Source organism: Chelonia mydas, chromosome 8, assembly GCF_015237465.2.
Source record: "Chelonia mydas isolate rCheMyd1 chromosome 8, rCheMyd1.pri.v2, whole genome shotgun sequence".
NCBI classification, from domain to species: domain Eukaryota; kingdom Metazoa; phylum Chordata; order Testudines; family Cheloniidae; genus Chelonia; species Chelonia mydas.
In genome coordinates, this window is record NC_057854.1 from 84,792,798 (window position 1) to 84,809,882 (window position 17,085).

Genomic DNA, 17,085 nt, shown 5'->3' on the forward strand with positions numbered 1-17,085 from the left:
CACTTACATCTGTAGAGAGCCTGGTGAACTCAGGAGGTAATTAGCTCACCAACTGGAGAACCCAGGGAAAAAAACAAGCTGTATAAAAGGCTGACCAGGGAGCAGAGGTGGGCCTCCATCTAGCTGCTGTTACACTGTGTTACACTGGAAATAAAGGAAAAAACAATAGTTAACATATTTTTATAAGTTACTCCAGTGAGATCTGTGTGCCGTATGATTTACCAAGAGTGCTTATCAGCCTGGGTTTGGAGGCGCTGAAGGGGGAGTCTGTTCACAGTGTGGTGTTGGTTATTGATATCCTGCTGTTTCTATATGGATTATTGATTGTTTGGGTTGTCTGACGTTCTCCCATATGACATGTCATCTACTTTCATTTCTCTAATATAGGATAAAATTCTTCTAAACACAGAGAACCTGCATAAAACACTCACATCACCCTTTTTACTGAGAGCCAGTCTATCCCTTGTGGGAAGAGAAGCTAATATATGCTTAACTATCTAGATCCAATTACCACAGAGCCCGCAGAGAGGGCATAAAAGAGTGGGTGCTCCTCCAGCCACTAAACTGGATTGGAATCCATAGAGAGTCTGATGCAGCCCTGTCACCTGTGGTTTTCGTACTCCACCACAAGCCACAATGACACAATCAATTTCTGAAATGCAACCTTATATGCCAAATGTATGAACTTTGAAAGATTAATCAGCAAAGTGTTCCTTGGTTTATGCAGTGAAATAGTTTTCTTAAGCCAAAATTAGTGTCTGTGATAGAGTGTTCTCATACAGTGCCTCAACAGCATACACTGTACAGCACATTCAAGAAGGTGATAGTACATACAAGCAAATATATGTTTTATGAAGTACAGTACAACAACATATGTTTCTGTTCAGAGTGATATTAAATAAAATTTTCCAATAAATTGATTCAACCTGGCAACAGTGGCATATAACAGCAGCCAACCATATGAAAAGTAACAGCTGGTTCTTTTGTGGAAGATTACTTTTCATAATTTATCTCTTATGAACAACATGGGGAAAAACCATCATGGTGCAATTTACTGTATCCTGTACTTTATTTCACTAGATTTTATCACTGTTCAGTTCAATTCATATTTTTTCCATTGCAGTTTTATCATTCCTACTTTTTGGAACTGGTATTTTCTGTGGGATTTTTTCCCTGTGAATGAGCTGAAGTATCTGGGACCTGTTAGTGAGTGACATCTTGATAAGTATAGAAACTCCTGTGTAGAGAACCTGCAGGAGGCCTATATACCAATTAAATCCTCAAAATAAGGGTTAAGTGGAACTTAAGCAATGAACAGGCCTTGTACTCATCCTCTGCATGGAGTGAATTTCTGATACAACTATTTCAAGATTTTACCATTGCTCTGTACATTGTTTGCAGGGTTCTTAACAGTTGACCAAATCTTATCTGTGTTGTCACAGTGTGGATAGCAATTTCCAGCAATTCCTCCCTCCTTTTAAGCATGTATATTCCAACATGTGATTTATTATAACCACTGTTGGGCATTTTAGTAAGATTTAATTAATATTTTTCAATTTATTTTATATTTTGTTGTGAATGTTTATAACTTTGTGCAGAATTTAAAGGTATTTTATTTGTTCTTTAGTCTATTGAGAACTGCTCAAAGGACAGAAAAATGAACTTTCCTTGTAAGGATCTCAAAGTGCTTACAATAAACCTGGCAACACTTCTCTGCAGTGTTGGGGAAATTGAGGTTCAGAGAGTTGTGGCAACTTGCTCAAGGTCACAGCTTAAGTTTGCAGCAGTTCGTCCTTTGAGCAGTTCGTCCTTTGAGACATAAACTGTCCTTCTTCAGAATAAATAACACATTCATAACTGCTTCCACAACAAGTGATGTATACACGTACCTGAGTTGTTTTCTGAACTTGTTTTATATCAAATAAATATCTGGCCATTACTGTTAATTATGATAACATTTTTGCTTACTATGGAATGGGCCAACCCAGATGTCTTTGCTCAGTTTTGACTTAGCTCTTACTAAATCCATTTTTCACTGGCAGTTTGCATGAGGGAAGATTGAATAAAGAATTTAGTACAATATAAACACTCCTTAGTAGAGAGAGATTAGCTATTCCATTGCTCAGTTATCTTTCTATTTGTTTTAGTTCTTGATTTTTGAAAGCAGGCATCTACAATAATGTATACAGATTTCTGGATGAGCTAGAATATAGTGGATGTCTATGTTAATAAAACATTTTTATTCAGAAGCTTTAGTCAAAATGTTTTTTTCCCAATAAAAATATATAAAATGTGTCAGTTTCCCAGTCAAAGCAGCATGTTATATTTTGTAAAAGTCAATATATACGGAACCATATTGGTGAATTTAATCTACCGTGCTAGAAGATTAATAGATATATGCCCATTTTGCAGTAGTTTATCTAATGTATGTTGAGATTATAAAGAATATGTGTATACAAGAAAAAATTATAAAGAACATGTGTATACCCCTCCCTGGGAAGTAGTTGTTAAAGTATCACTTGTTAAACTTTCTCTCTTTTCCTTAAAATTGTTTTCTGTAGGTAGGAGAACAAAGGCTGTAATAATTGCCCAGTGTCATTTGGAATAATTTTGTCAGGAATATCCAGAAGAAAATCATGAGTTTGTTATTATACCTGAATGATGCTTCATGCACCTCCAGTTAAACTTTCTCTAATTTATTCTCTCTCGCTCTCTTTTCATTTCAGCAAAACCATTTGAAAATGGACAATATCTGGACATCTATGGAATTACAAGAGACCAGGCTGGGGAATATGAATGCAGTGCAGAAAATGATGTCTCAGTCCCAGACGTGAAAAAAGTAAAAGTCACAGTAAACTGTAAGTCCTGTTACTTTTTAATCACTAAATCCAGTGGAGAGGAAAACACAGCTGAGAAGAAAACAGACTACTCTAGTAAAGTGGCAACAAGCTGGTGAAATAGTAGCCCTTTTCTGTTAAAGTAGCGAAACATCCTGGACACTCATGGTCCGAGTTAATCCCACAAAAGGGAGACATTGTGGAATAAAGGTTGAAATTATCTATGTGTCCTCCAACCCTTCTGCAAAATGGACGATGGTAATGGTTGACATTTCACATTTGTTGCTTTTGTGGACATAAGTCAGATTCTGGGGTGGTGATATTTTTTCAAACTGGAGATTGAACTGTGTAATTCTCATTATTACTAATGGGACTGGAATCCCTGTATTTGGACATTGAAGGCTATATTCTTTTCTCAGAGTTCTTTTGCCACAGTGTTCTGTGGTTTAATTTTGCGCAGTTGTATAGTAATGTAGGAAGAAGAGATCATTTAGACTGATCTATCTCAGTGGAAGTATATTAAATAGAAGGTCTTATTATGATATAACCCCAGTACAAATACATGAGAAGCTCTGCTAGAATGCAATTATTTCATTAACATCTTAGTAGAGATGACTGATATCAATGGAAGTGCATAAGACTGGCTGTTAGATTTCTTTATATTCTGTCAAGTTTGTTCTTACATGGGCTTTTTTTTGTCAGTGGTTTGCTTTCAGATTAAGGCTACTCTACAGTTTAAATCAACATAAATTATGTCACTCAGGGATGTGAATTAGTCACCCCCTTGAGCAACAGTGTGGACAGTGCTATGTCAGAGGGAGAGCTTTTCCTGCTGGCATATCTACTACTGCTTGTGGGAGCTGGAGTAATTAAGCGACAGGATAGCTCTCTCCTGTCAATTTAGAGCAGTTACACTACTCTTTTGATTTGAAATATTACACTAATTATATGCTAGTAAAACTACATAACTTTAAGGGGAGGAAATGAGAATAAATTCTTCAGGTGAAACTACAAGGGAAATTTTAGGTAGGCTAAATGCAATTACTTAGATTGTAATTTGGCCAGGTCACCAGGATTAACACTCCTCTTCTCTTGAAAATTGCCTTGGGATCTTAAATAATTACAAGTTGCAAGGACTTTGGTTTATGTCTTCTTCAAAAGTTAGTGTCGCTAACAGCACAGTGCTTTTTAGCACCATGCTATGAAATTAGTTCTGTAATGATTCAGAGAGAGGAGTATGGCTGGCAGAATTGCTTATGCTACTAAATGCATTACCTGGGTTTTCCCTGGAGATATCCTATCAGAACACTGACCAGGCCTGAACTTGTTTGCTTTATGAAATGGTATGGCTGTAGGCTATTATGTGCTGGGACGTAGTAGATCAATGCAGTTGCCTTTTACCCATATAGGCTTAGTTGATTGTTTTATTCTTATCATTACAGGCAAGATACTGCCTCACTTAATCACATGGAGTAGTACTTACAATGATGTGAGAGAGTAAGGGAAGCAGAATCAGTGCCTTAGTAGGTTTTTTTACATGTCCCTAAATCACCAGAGGGTTTGGTACAATTGACCATAATTGGCAAACTCTCTGCCTTGGAGAGGTCCAGGGTTGAAATACATAGAAACGTTGATACATAGATCAGGTTCACATTGGTAAAACGATAATATGAGCAGAACTGTTTCAGGAAGCTAATACTGAGTCTGTCACACTGTACTCAGTGTTTCCTGTGTCCCTTGTTTCCATGAACATTTTGCTGAATGGACCCCAAATTTTGGAAAGTAAAAATAATTGTTTTAAAAATCTAAAATTAGTGTTATTTTTATGGATAACTATAATAGTTTTATACAACATGTAAGTGTACAGCATTGTTATTCTTCAGTGTTTTGTTATAATATAGTGTATTACAGTACAACTGCAAATCCTTACAATATTGGTCCTTTATCATTACAGTATTCTAATTGGCTTCACATCAATAAGGTTTGTAGAGTGGGGCCCTTATTTTGTGGAGTGACTTTCATGCAACCTGTGTCCCAGAATCTTTTACAGAGTTAAGTGAGCACCAAGGTGTATACTCAGCAGGTGCACTGCCCTACATCCCATGTACCCAAGGGGACATATTCTGCTGGTTAAGAGGCATCTCCAGCCCCAAGACCCCTTGTGCCTATGCCCCTTGTCACTGTTAGTCACATTCACACTTTCTCCTTGTTAACAGTACCTGGCAGCATTGTAGCGGTGCCCTCTCAGCCATCCTTGATGGTAGCTTCAGGGTTGCATTTTTGCCAAATAAACTTTGGTTCCTCACAGCGCTCCTCTTTCTTCCACCTCCTCTTCAAGAGCCACTCAGGTAAAGACAGAATTTTGCACCTAGAGGGAAGGAGGGAGCTGAGGTACAGAAGAGGGGCTTGGTGAGGCTGAAAGAGTTGTTTTAGCGAGGTGCTCAATAATAAATACTTTAATCCCTGTAAACTGTTATTCTGTCATGGAGCTCAGTGACACAAATGCCTCCAGTTTGACTTTGCCCCTTGATGGGGGTTATAGCCTTGTTAAGTACATCATTCCTTATACTGAGAGCCCTAATAGCTTCTCCAGTCTAATTTTTAGTCACTTATACACTTCCATTAATAATGAATATTTCGAATATTATTTTACACTTTGGCTACTTTTAAATATAAATATATAAAAATATAAATGTAATTTTTATTTAGAGCTACAAACTAATTATGTCCAGGATTAAGTGCTGGCCATTTTTATTTCTGTATGAACCTTTTTTTCTGCTAGAGAAAAATGAAATAAAACATCTAGAACAATCTGTCTTTATTTTTCCCACAAAGCAGCCAAATTGATTTTCTCCTGTTTCAAGTAATTTAGAAGAAAATTAACTTCAGCACTGAGAACCTGCAATATGTGCCAAACTTCAATTGGGATATTTACATAACCAGGAGCAAAGATTTTGGGGCTAGATCCTGACCTCTGTGCTCAGCTTTATACAAGTGGTCTCTGTAGAAGTTTGACAGTTAGACTGACCCCGGCTGCGGAGCACCACTAGAGTCACTCCACGTCTGTTGTTTCAGCCTTCACACTGCAGTTGCATCCAGAGTGCCTGTGTGCCCCTCTGCAGAGGATTTTGACCTGTGGTTCTGCTAGGCATGCCCTTGCCATGCCTCCAAACAGCCTTTTACTTCAAGGCAGCCCTCTGACATTACCAATGGCACATATACTGAAGGCAAATCTGGAACATAGGACTTGAAAGAGAGACAGCAAATTCATTCTTAGCCCCCTTCCACAGCTAGATAATAGAATTTTGGGAACTTTCTAGTAAAAGAATCTTTGGACCCCTGAGTGCAAATTACATTGTGAGCCTGTCTTCCCTGGTTCTAAGACAGTCTTTCTATTCTCCTCACAAGAATCAGAATCTCTCAGTCTCCTGTGGCCCCCTCCCTATCTTTCTCCCCCTTTCCCTCTGAACCACGCAGCCACATCTGTCTCCCTTACCTCAGGACTCCCCATGTCTTCCTCTCCTAGCAGCCTATCATTTCTCCTTTCTTCTCCTATTATCTGACCCCCTTTCTCGGTTAGAGGGGAAAGAAGGTGATCTTCAGAGCTACCTGGCCTCTTGTGATTCTCTAGGATGAAGAAATGGAAAGTGCAGGGGAAACTTTTGCTATCCCTCCTGCTATTGTTGTACTGGAGAAGAAGGGGACAGGGTATGAGGGAAATATCTGGCTCCCCAGGTTGAGGGAGGGTATTCTTCAGTCAGGAATTCTCTCCATGCTGAGCTATCCAAGGAATTAAAGATTAATTTTTAATTAAAGATTATGTCATGAGATGAAACCTCCAGGAATATGTCCAACCCAAATTGGCAGCCCTAATACAAGTCCAAGACTGCTGATGTACAGGACACAGAGTACGACTAGTCTAATCACTCATGTTTTTTGTCTGAGTGTGTAGGATGTTTGTGTACATGAGAGTTTTTGCTTGGGAGGGTATAATGCTAGTTTGAGAAGGAACTCTGTCATTTAATTTTGCTAATGAAGTTTTGTCAGTTTTTTGACATATACTTCCAGTGAACTGTGACTGTGTGTTTTGATTTATTTTGTTTTTGTTTTTTAATGTGATGGAAAGATTCTGAGGTATAAAGATACCTTGCAGTTACAGAATGTTAGCCATATGACTAACTCTGGGGTGGTTGTTTGCTTATGGTTACGTTCTTTTGAATCGTGATTGTGTTTTCCAAAATCAATGGTTTGATCAAGATGTGCTTGCGAGGGGCACTCACCCAGTTTCCTGGAGGAGCGCTCAGAATGTAACCTTCTGCCACGTGGAGACAGCAACAACAAGGGCTGGGTTGGCATGCCAGTTGGACCTTGTCCCTCTTCTTTAGACAGTGTTTGCTTATGTAAGCAGGGTCTGAATGAGCTCGCCCCTGACATCTAGTAATGAACTGGAGGAAAAGACTTCAGGAGCAGACTGTATTTGTGTGGACACACCTAGTCTGCCTAGGTCTTCAGCAGACAGAACTGCATTGCCAAAGTGATCAATTTTGGCCGATTTTGTGTTACAATTCACTTTGGTATTGAATACAGGGGTAATGAAATGTTGTTATCCTTATTGTATGACTAAAGGGCAGCAGAACGGTACTTAGCATGCCCTGATGGAGGGGGGTCACCCTAAACTGAACCTCACTTGCTAAACAGTGGGAGGGGAGGCCAAATCACAGTGAAAATGACAGAGGGTGGGGACAGGTGTCCTTACCTGATGCTCTGGACTGTGCCTAAAGAATCCTAGACAGTATTTGATCCTCCTCTTTCCCGTGTTTAAAGACACAGCCGATTGGACTCCATAGAGACTCCTTGTTTCTGTTCAGGGATTAGCGGAGCTGAAATCAGTGCGGAGCAGGTCCAGGAGTTCAACCTTAGACCTGGTGTGGGGTCAGTGTTTCAGTGAAAGACTGAGGCAGCAGCGGAGAGGATCTCATCACTAAGAGCTGTGCTACGTGCTGGAGCCTCAAAACACAGGGTCAGCAAAGTGGCAGCAGCGGTAATGGCAGTGGCACAGCTGAATGGTGGCAGAGAAAGCACCAGGGGTGGCAGCGAGCAGCCAGTGGCAGCAGCAGCCAGCGGCAGCAGTGAGCCGGCAGCAGCGGCCGTGGAGGCATTGCTCAAGGTGCCCGTCCCTTTTTGGGGTGCGAGGTGAGCCCATGTAACACACCAATGAACTCTGGGTCTTTGCTGACCCAGGACAGCCAGCCATGAGTGGGGTGCTGCCGAGGAAAAGGAGAGTGTCGTGTTAACGGTACATTTGCTAGCCAGAAACTGAGGCAAAGGACACTGCCCAACGTACTCTGGGATGGTTGTTTGCCCATGGTTACGTTCTTTTGAATCGTGATTGTGTTTTCCAAAACCAATGGTTTGCTCAAGCTGAGCTTGCGAGGGCACTCGCCCAGATTCCTGGAGGAGCGCCCAGAATGTAACCTTCTGCCACGTGGAGACAGCACAACAAGGGCTGGGTTCAACATCTAGGGATTTCTCTTAACAGTACAAACAGGACTGGCTGGAGCCCCCACCTAGTGATCTCAGAAAACTAATCAACACCCGTAGGTGCTTCTAAGAGGCAAGAACTGAGGCCTTGTCTATGCTACAAACTTAGGTTGACATAAGCCACATTAAGTTGATCTAATAATGTATGTGTCTACACTACCGCGTCCCTTCTGCCGACCTAAGTGCCCTATAAAGTTGACTTCTGTACTCCACCTCTGTGAGAGGCATAGCTCTTGCTTCGACATCCACAGGTCGACATGGGGATAGTGTAGACATTGTGTTGTGTAATTTTAATGAATTGGCCTCCAGGAGGTGTCCTACAGTACTCCGCTGTGACCACTCTGGAGAGCACTTTCAAATCCACTGCATGTCAGCCAGGTACACAGGAAACAGTTCCTCCCCTGTTAAAGCCCCGGAAACTTTTGAATGTTCATTTCCTGTTTGATCAGCATGGAGAGCTCGCCAGCACAGCTGATCATGGAGACTCAAGGCTGCAAATGCGCTTCAGCATGGAGTATGCAGGAGGTGGTAGATCTTATTGCTGTGTTGGGAGAAGAGTCTGTGCAGGCAGAGCTCCGATCCAGCAGAAGAAATGCTGACATCTATGCCAAGATTGCGCAGAGCATGAGGGAAAAGGGCTACACCAGAAGACAAGCATACCAGAAGACAAGGGAGGAAAACAGTTGTTCTGGTTCTGCCCCACAGACATGCTGCTTTTATGAGGAGCTGCATGTGATTCTCAGCGGTGACCCTACCACTTCCCCTAAAAACTCCATGGATACCTCCCAGGAGCCCTTGGCAACCTCAAGCAACAACAAGGAGGACATTGTTGATGAGGAAGAGGAGGAGAATGTGAGTCAGGCAAACGGAGGATCCATTCTCCCCAACAGCCAAGAACTGTTTTTAACCCTGCAGCCCATCCCTTCACAGGACCAGTTGGTGGTGGAGCATGATGCTGGGGAAGGCACCTCTGGAGAGTACACATTTCCAATCAAACTCTAGGGGTTACATGCTATTATTTTTTTATGTTTAATCTGAACAAAAAATAGGTGTAGTGGGTATTGGTGGCCACTCCAGCTACACAGAGGGTGCTCTCAGTAAAAGGCTGTTTATGTGCATGGGGATGGCCCAGGAATCCTCCATGGAGATCTCTAGGAAGCTTTCATGGAGGTACTCTGCAATCCTTTGCAGCAGGTTTCTGCGAAGGGCTGCCTTATTTTGCCCACCATGGAAGGACACTTTCCTGTGCCATTCCACTATTAACTCTGCTGGCACCATTGCAGCACACAGCATTGTAGCAAAACGACCAGGTCTGTACCCAGATGCTTGTAGCATCTGCGCCCTTGCCACCTCTGTTACCCTCAGGAGAGTGATATCGCATAGGGTCACCTAGGGGAAACAGGGGACGTTTTCAATGCTCACTCTTAAACCGCCAACGAGTAATCCGCCCGCCGTTTGGTGAAATCTGGGTCTCACAACCAGGCGTTCCCAAGTGTGCCATGGTTGTGGTTGGAAGGGATCACCATGAATTGCAAACAGCACTGAGGGGAAAAAGTGGAAGGGTGGCGACTTCCTGTTTGTCTCCCTCCACAAGCCGGTGCTGCTTTTGTAAAAAAACAAACTATTTGGGGGGCTTTACACTGGTGCCTGTCGTCAAGTACTATCCAGGTTGCTAGGGGTAAGGGGGCTTTTCTCCAGTTCGAACCTGTGATCCCAAGGATGTCCTCCACAAGACCTCTCACCCAGGCCCTGGAGCCTTACTCACCATGGCTGGAGCAGCAAACTTACTCTTGCAACAGCCAGCGGTTGTGATTACATTGTGACTTGCAGTGAAGTGTATTGAGGGGTGTTTTTTTATTTAAAAGACATTAACCTTGCACCAGAAACAATGTATGCACTGTCAGTGCTACTCTTGTGCTTTGCATTCCTTGCAGCTGAAACCTTGTCAGTCGGTGCATCCTCCACACGAGGACAGCGACTTTCCCAGATTAGAAGATGGGGAAAAAAGACTCGGGGGGACATGTTCAATGAGTTAATGCACACCTCCGAGAGTGACAAGATGGAGCTCAGAACATGGAGGATTACCCTGTCTGAGAACCTGGACTTGGACAGGAAGGACAGGAGAGCATGCAGGGAACAAGAGCATGCCATGCAGGAAGAGAAGGTGCGGATTATGAAGGAGCAATCAGATATGTTGAGGCATCTGGCTGAGGTTCAAGAAAGGCAGCTTGATGCTAGAGTCCCTCTGTAGCCTATGCTGAACCTGCTTCCATCATCACCCAGTTCTACATCTTCCTCCCCCAAACATCCTATGAAGTGTGTGTGTGGGGGGAGAGTTTGATATCCCTTGTACCCAACACAAGGAGAGGGTACAAGGACTAGAAGGTGTCCATTCCCACACCTTCGATTGTTATTGGAGTGCATCTGTAAGCAAACTTTCTTTGTTTCTCCCCCCACAGTGTTATAAGCCCTTTTGCCCCAGGTTATCTTACTTTTCTTTGCTGTCTCTGTGTGTTTGTATGCATAATAAAACTTAACAGATTGAGGAGAAAAGGCTCTTTATTCATTCAACACCCGGTGGTTAGTGCGGGTAGAATTTACAGGGGATAAAATGCAATGGAGGGGACAGTTTGGTAAGGAACAATGGATAAGTGTCACATTATTCTGGCTCATTGCTGAAACTGGTTCTCAAAGTCTCACGGAGATGCAAAGCCTATCTATGTGCTTTTCGTATTGCCATGGTGTCCGGCTGCTCAAAATTGGCTGCCAGGTGATCTGCTTCAACCTCCCACCCCAGCAGAAACTTTTCTCCCTTTGTTTCACAGATATTATGGAGCACACAGCAGGCAGCAATAACAGTGGGGATATTGCTTTCACTGAGGTCTAACCTAGTAAGAAAACAACATCAGCGATCTTTTATAATGACAGGTTTCAGAGTAGCAGCCGTGTTAGTCTGTATTCGCAAAAAGAAAAGGAGTACTTGTGGCACCTTAGAGACTAACAAATTTATTTGAGCATAAGCTTTCGTGAGCTACAGCTCACTTCATCGGATGCATCCAATAAAGTGAGCTGTAGCTCACGAAAGCTTATGCTCAAATAAATTTGTTAGTCTCTAAGGTGCCACAAGTACTCCTTTTCTTTTAGCGACCTTTTAAACGTCCAAAGGCACAGTCCACCACCATTCTGCACTTGTTCAGCCTATGGTTGAACCAGTCCTTATTGCTGTCCAGGCTGCCTGTGTATGGCTTCATGAGCCATGGGAGCAAGGGGTAGGCTGGGTCTCCCAGGATCATAAATGGCATTTCAATATCACCAGTGTTTTTTTTTTTTCAGTCTGGGAAGAAAGTTCCTGCTTGCAACTTTCTGAACAGACCTGTGTTCCTAAAGATGTGCACATCATGCACCTTTCCTGACCATCCCGCGTTGATGTTGGTAAAATGGTCCCTGTGAGCCACCTGCGCTTGCAACACAATTGACAGGTACCCCCTTCGTTCTGTGTACTGTTTGGCAAGGTGGTCTGGTACCAAGATAGGGATGTGCATTCTGTCTATCGCTCCACCGCAGTTAGGGAACCCCATTGCGGCAAAAACCATCCACTACATTCTCACGTTGCCCAGAGTCACTACCCTTCTTAGAAGAAGTCTGTTAATGGCCCTGCAAATTTGGATCACAATAGATCCCATGATAGACACTAAACTGGGATGACACTAAACTGGGAGGAGAGGTAAATACGCTGGAGGGTAGGGATAGGATACAAAGGGACCTAGACAAATTGGAGGATTGGGCCAAAAGAAATCTGATGATGTTCAACAAGAACAAGTGCAGAGTTCTGCACTTACGACGGAAGAATCCAATGCACCGCTACAGACTAGGGACCGAATGGCTCGGCAGCAGTTCTGCAGAAAAGGACCTAGGGGTTACAGTGGACGAGAAGCTGGATATGAGTCAACTGTGTGCCCTTGTTGCCAAGAAGGCCAATGGCATTTTGGGATGTATAAGTAGGGGCATTGCCAGCAGATTGAGGGACGTGATCGTTCCCCTCTATTTGACATTGGTGAGGCCTCATCTGGAGTACTGTGCCCAGTTTTGGGCCCCACACTACAAGAAGGATGTGGAAAAATTGGAAAGAGTCCAGCGGAGGGCAACAAAAATGATTAGGGGACTGGAACACATGAGTTATGAGGAGAGGCTGAGGGAACTGGGGATGTTTAGTCTACGGAAGAGAAGAATGAGGGGGGATTTGATAGCTGCTTTCAACTACCTGAAAGGGGGTTCCAAAGAGGATGGCTCTAGACTGTTCTCAGTGGTAGCAGATGACAGAACAAGGAGTAATGGTCTCAAGTTGCAGTGGGGGAGATTTAGGTTGGCTATTAGGAAAAACTTTTTCACTAGGAGGGTGGTGAACCACTGAAATGCGTTACCTAGGAAGGTGGTGGAATCTCCTTCCTTAGAAGTTTTTAAGGTCAGGCTTGACAAAGCCCTGGCTGGGATGATTTAATTGGGGATCGGTCCTGCTTTGAGCAGGGGGTTGGACTAGATGACCTCCTGAGGTCCCTTCTAACACTGATATTCTATGAGTCTATGATAGATTTACTCACTCCAAATTGATGCCCCACTGACAGGTAGCAGCCTGGCGTCGCAAGCTTCCACAGAGCTGTCACCACTCACTTCTCAACTGTCAGAGCAGCTCTCATTTTAGTATTGTTGTGCTTCAGGGCTCGGGAAAGCTCTTTACACAGTTCCTGGAAAGCATCCTTATGCATTCGAAAATTCTGCAGCCACTGCTCGTCATCCATAGCTGCATAACAATGCAGTCCCAGTCAGTGCTTGTTTCCTGGGCCCAGAAACAGCACTCAGCCATGTCAAGGTGATGCGTGACTGTCGTCAACAACTGCAAATTGCTCTGCTCTATGTCCTCCAGCAGGGCTGCTTGCATGGCATCACATTGTTCTGTGCAGCGGCTCCTGTATCGGCTGTGTAAATACTTCAGGATGAGGCATGAGGTGTTTGTAATGCTCACAACAACAGTGTACAGTTAGGCGGGGTCCATGCTTATTGTGCTATGGTGTCTGCGCAGGTAATCCAGGCTTGTGAGAAAGGCTTGATTTGTTTGCCATTGATTTCAGGGAAGGAGGGACATAAGTGCATCATAGGGGGCTAATGCCATGTTCCCATAAAAACCCATACCAATGTTTTGGTCCCATAAGATGTTGCAAGCCCAACCCAAAATTCCACTCAGGTTCGTGCACTGTGGGATAGCTAGCCATGTGTCAATGCAAACTCTGCTGGTAAGGATGCACTCCGCTGACACAAGGAGTGTAGTGTGGACATGCAAGATCAACTTGCTTAAATCAGAGGCTCAATGTTGATTTACATGAAGTCTACTTAACTTTGTAGTGTAGACATGACCTGAGTCTCTGTATAACAAAATACAACTTTTATTACAGGGGAAAGGGAATCTTCAAACTCTGCTTCCCCTTAACTTTGCTGTAGGCTTCTTGGGTCTGCATAGGGCCCATGCTGAGTATGTTATCCCTTCGATAATTTTTTCTGAAGAAATGGCAAAACCAAGATTCAGGTACAAGATGAAACAGCTTGTGCATATGAAAAACTTGTAAAAGTCAGCTAATTGTTATACATTTTTGTTGGTCTCAGTATGTAACTTGTCCACTAGCCAGCTGAACTAAATGCAGAAACACTCCCAACATCTGTTCCATACCACAACACTTATTCAGTCTGACTAGGCAGAAGAATGACTTATTATATTCAGGAGCATTTCAAGATAAAACTCACTTACATTAGAAAAGCATAAGCACCCTGTAGTGATCAAACTGCTGTGTATATTTCATTCACATTGAATTTTAAATGTAAAATTACAGTTGGGTAGAGAATACTGAAATACTAAGCACTTAATTCTCAATTGTTCTGAGTGTGAGCTGAGTCCTGGGGCTGCCTGGGGGTCATGCTAGCATAAGGGATTGTTCCATCAGCTCAAGGGCATTAGAGTACAAAATCCTCTAAGCCCACCTTTTACACCTCCATTTGGTCTTCTCTCAGCTTCCATGTCTGCTCCTGAATTCCTCATACACAGCAGGGGAAACTGGTGTGCAAGCTTTACACCACTGCTGGATTCCACTACAGAGAGGACTCTCCAGCTGCCCAATTATAGCAGCTTTAAATTCTCTTTGTGCCCTGACTTAACCAGGGCTGAGAATCTGGCCTGTAATCAGCCTAATTACCACTCAAAGAGTAAAAAATGCTTCGCAGTGAGGTGTCTTCCATCAGGCTCTCATTGACTATATGGGCCTAATCTGTGTTCTGTTCACTGCATGAGGTCCATGAAGTGAGGAAAGCACAGAGTTTAGGAATATTCCCTAAACTGCTAGATACATGGGAGATAGTGCGACAACCCTGGCGTGGGTTGACAGTGGGGTTTGAACCTAGCACGTACATCTACAAAGCACAGATCTCTGTGCCTCTCGAGCTAAAGCAGTAACCTGGTAGCGGTAATAGATTGTTAGTCTCTCTATGAACTAACCACTAGCTAGGGACACAACATATACTGTGAAAACATGTTACATATTCCATCTCTCTGGGGAAACTTCTCTTGAGGTCCACAGGATTTAAAGCCCCATGCTTCGGCAGCATTGTCAAACACCCCCATATGGACTTAACCTTAGATATTTTACAACAATAAAGCATAGATCTCTAGCACTGAATAGAAAAGAGTAACTCCACTAGCTGATGATAGTAATCTTCTGTGGCCCAGGCACACTGTACAAGCATTTTACAAAACCATGCCCCACACACCAGCAGCTAGAAGAACCACTCTTTCCCCTCTCACAAAGAGAGGCCTTCTCACTAACTGTCTCAGCAACCAGGAGGGTTTACACAGGGATTGCACACCATGCCTGCTAGTAGTCATGGGAGGGGGTAAGTGAAGAGCCACTTAACCACTGAGGGCTAGATTGTGAAATTACAATACATGTTTGTCATTGCACTGTGTAGGTCAGAGCAATGTGAGTTCCAGCCAGAGAACAGAGTAGCCTTTGCACGTGACCTTTCATAGCACATTCCCTACAAGAAATGTGGAAATGGCCAGTCACATTCCTGTGAAGTAGTGCAGAGTTTGGAACTATGTTTTTACATTCTCAGAGCATTGCTGAATAGCCACCCACAACAGCATGCTGAGATGATTTGTAACATAATTCCACTGGTGGTGTTCCAGTTGGGTCACACTGTCCGTTGCAAGGGCATCACCATTCCACCTCATGCTAGCTGACACCATCAGTTCTGTCACAAGTATCAGATGCTGAACTGAGACATGAGTGGATGCAGCTAATAGCAAAAAGATGATGTCCAACACTGTCTGCTCCTTACCCCAGCTTAAAAGCCTGCCTGATGGATAAGGTACATCAGCTAGGCTGGTTGTATAGAGAATGCTCAGACCTGCACACCCCATACTACTCAGGGCTGCATCACAATCTGTGCAAGACATTTATTTGCCTGTATTTGCATACTGTTCCCTAGGCTCTCATATTGGCCTCAGAGATGCCTGCAGCTGGAAGCAGAATATCACAATTCCTTTGAGTGTGCAATGCTTGCCCAGAGAGGTTTACTACACCTGGCCGCAAGGATTCCTTCTCTAGGCATCAGTACTAGCTGGGTAGCCTGGTTTATAATCTAGCCCTGAATGGAGTTTCAGTTGCATGGTCAACACAGTGGAATGTCAGGTCTTCATTTCCGTAATCGGTTTGTGGATTTCTGCAGTCATTTAATGATGTAATGGCTCTTCAGCTCTTAGAGACTGAATACCACTATATTAAGACCAGTTTCTTATTTTTATGTGAAAATAATTACATTAAATATGTATTGAAAATTAAATCTGTAAGGTTTTTAACAAAAGAATCATAGAAATTGAAGATGGAAAAGCCTTCTGATCATCTTGCCCACCCCAGGCCAGTGTAGGATTGTTCTTAATGGTGTGTTCTTCAGTCTCCTTTTTTCTTTTCTTTTTTCCAAATATACACTGAATAAAATATTCACTTTTGTTAGAAAAGTGAACAAATGAAGATAAAAGCCTGCCTTCCTCTTCTTTGTATCCTTTCTACTATTGAAAAATTCTCATATACAGTGTGGCAAGAGACCCTCATATAGTACAGTATATTGTCTGTCGAATCCTGCCCCTTAGATCCCAGTGTAGAGTCACTTGTGCACCCAAGTTCTGTCTGATATTGGAGAATAAACTTTATTGCCTCTTCCACTAGATGAAAAGAATTTTTTGGAGTAAACTGCTGTATTAACAAGAGGAGAGAGACCAACTGGCAAAAATATTATAGTCACTTGGCTCAGTGATCTGGAAATTATATTATCATTTACCACTCCAGTGCCTTTGGACATATTGGATTGGATTCTGATGTCAGTTACACTGTAGTAATTTGGGAGTAACTCCATTGGCTTCAGAGGCGTTACTTCAGATTAGCAGAAGCATAACAGTATGCACTCTGTTCCAATGGCATTGATTCTACAATTGTAATTAAAGTAGGTATAAATGTGGATAGATGGGCAAGGATATATGTGCAAACCTTGATTTTTCAGTCAGGAAAATGCAACCAACAGCAACTCTAGCAAGACACATAGTGAACTCCAACCATACAAAGCAATGATTATCTGATGAAAGTGTAACTCAAGGTGGTTTAGTATCGCT

General features: G+C 42.9%; 1 protein-coding gene across 5 annotated transcripts in view; it reads left to right on the top strand.

Moving 5' to 3' along the window:
* Positions 1-17,085, top strand: part of NEGR1 (neuronal growth regulator 1) — a 600,029-nt gene that overhangs the window by 407,533 nt on the left and 175,411 nt on the right. For 4 of the 5 annotated variants that reach the window (XR_006283270.1, XM_043520871.1, XM_007063440.4 and 1 more), the window contains exon 4: positions 2,727-2,858. Coding sequence is in view for 4 of the 5 variants with exons in the window: in XM_043520871.1 (XP_043376806.1) it covers positions 2,727-2,858 (132 nt within the window). In the remaining variant the exon portion in view is untranslated. Of the gene's footprint in view, positions 1-2,726; positions 2,859-10,312; positions 10,922-17,085 lie in introns of those variants that run through there. The other variant, XM_043520872.1, reaches the window with a different exon arrangement.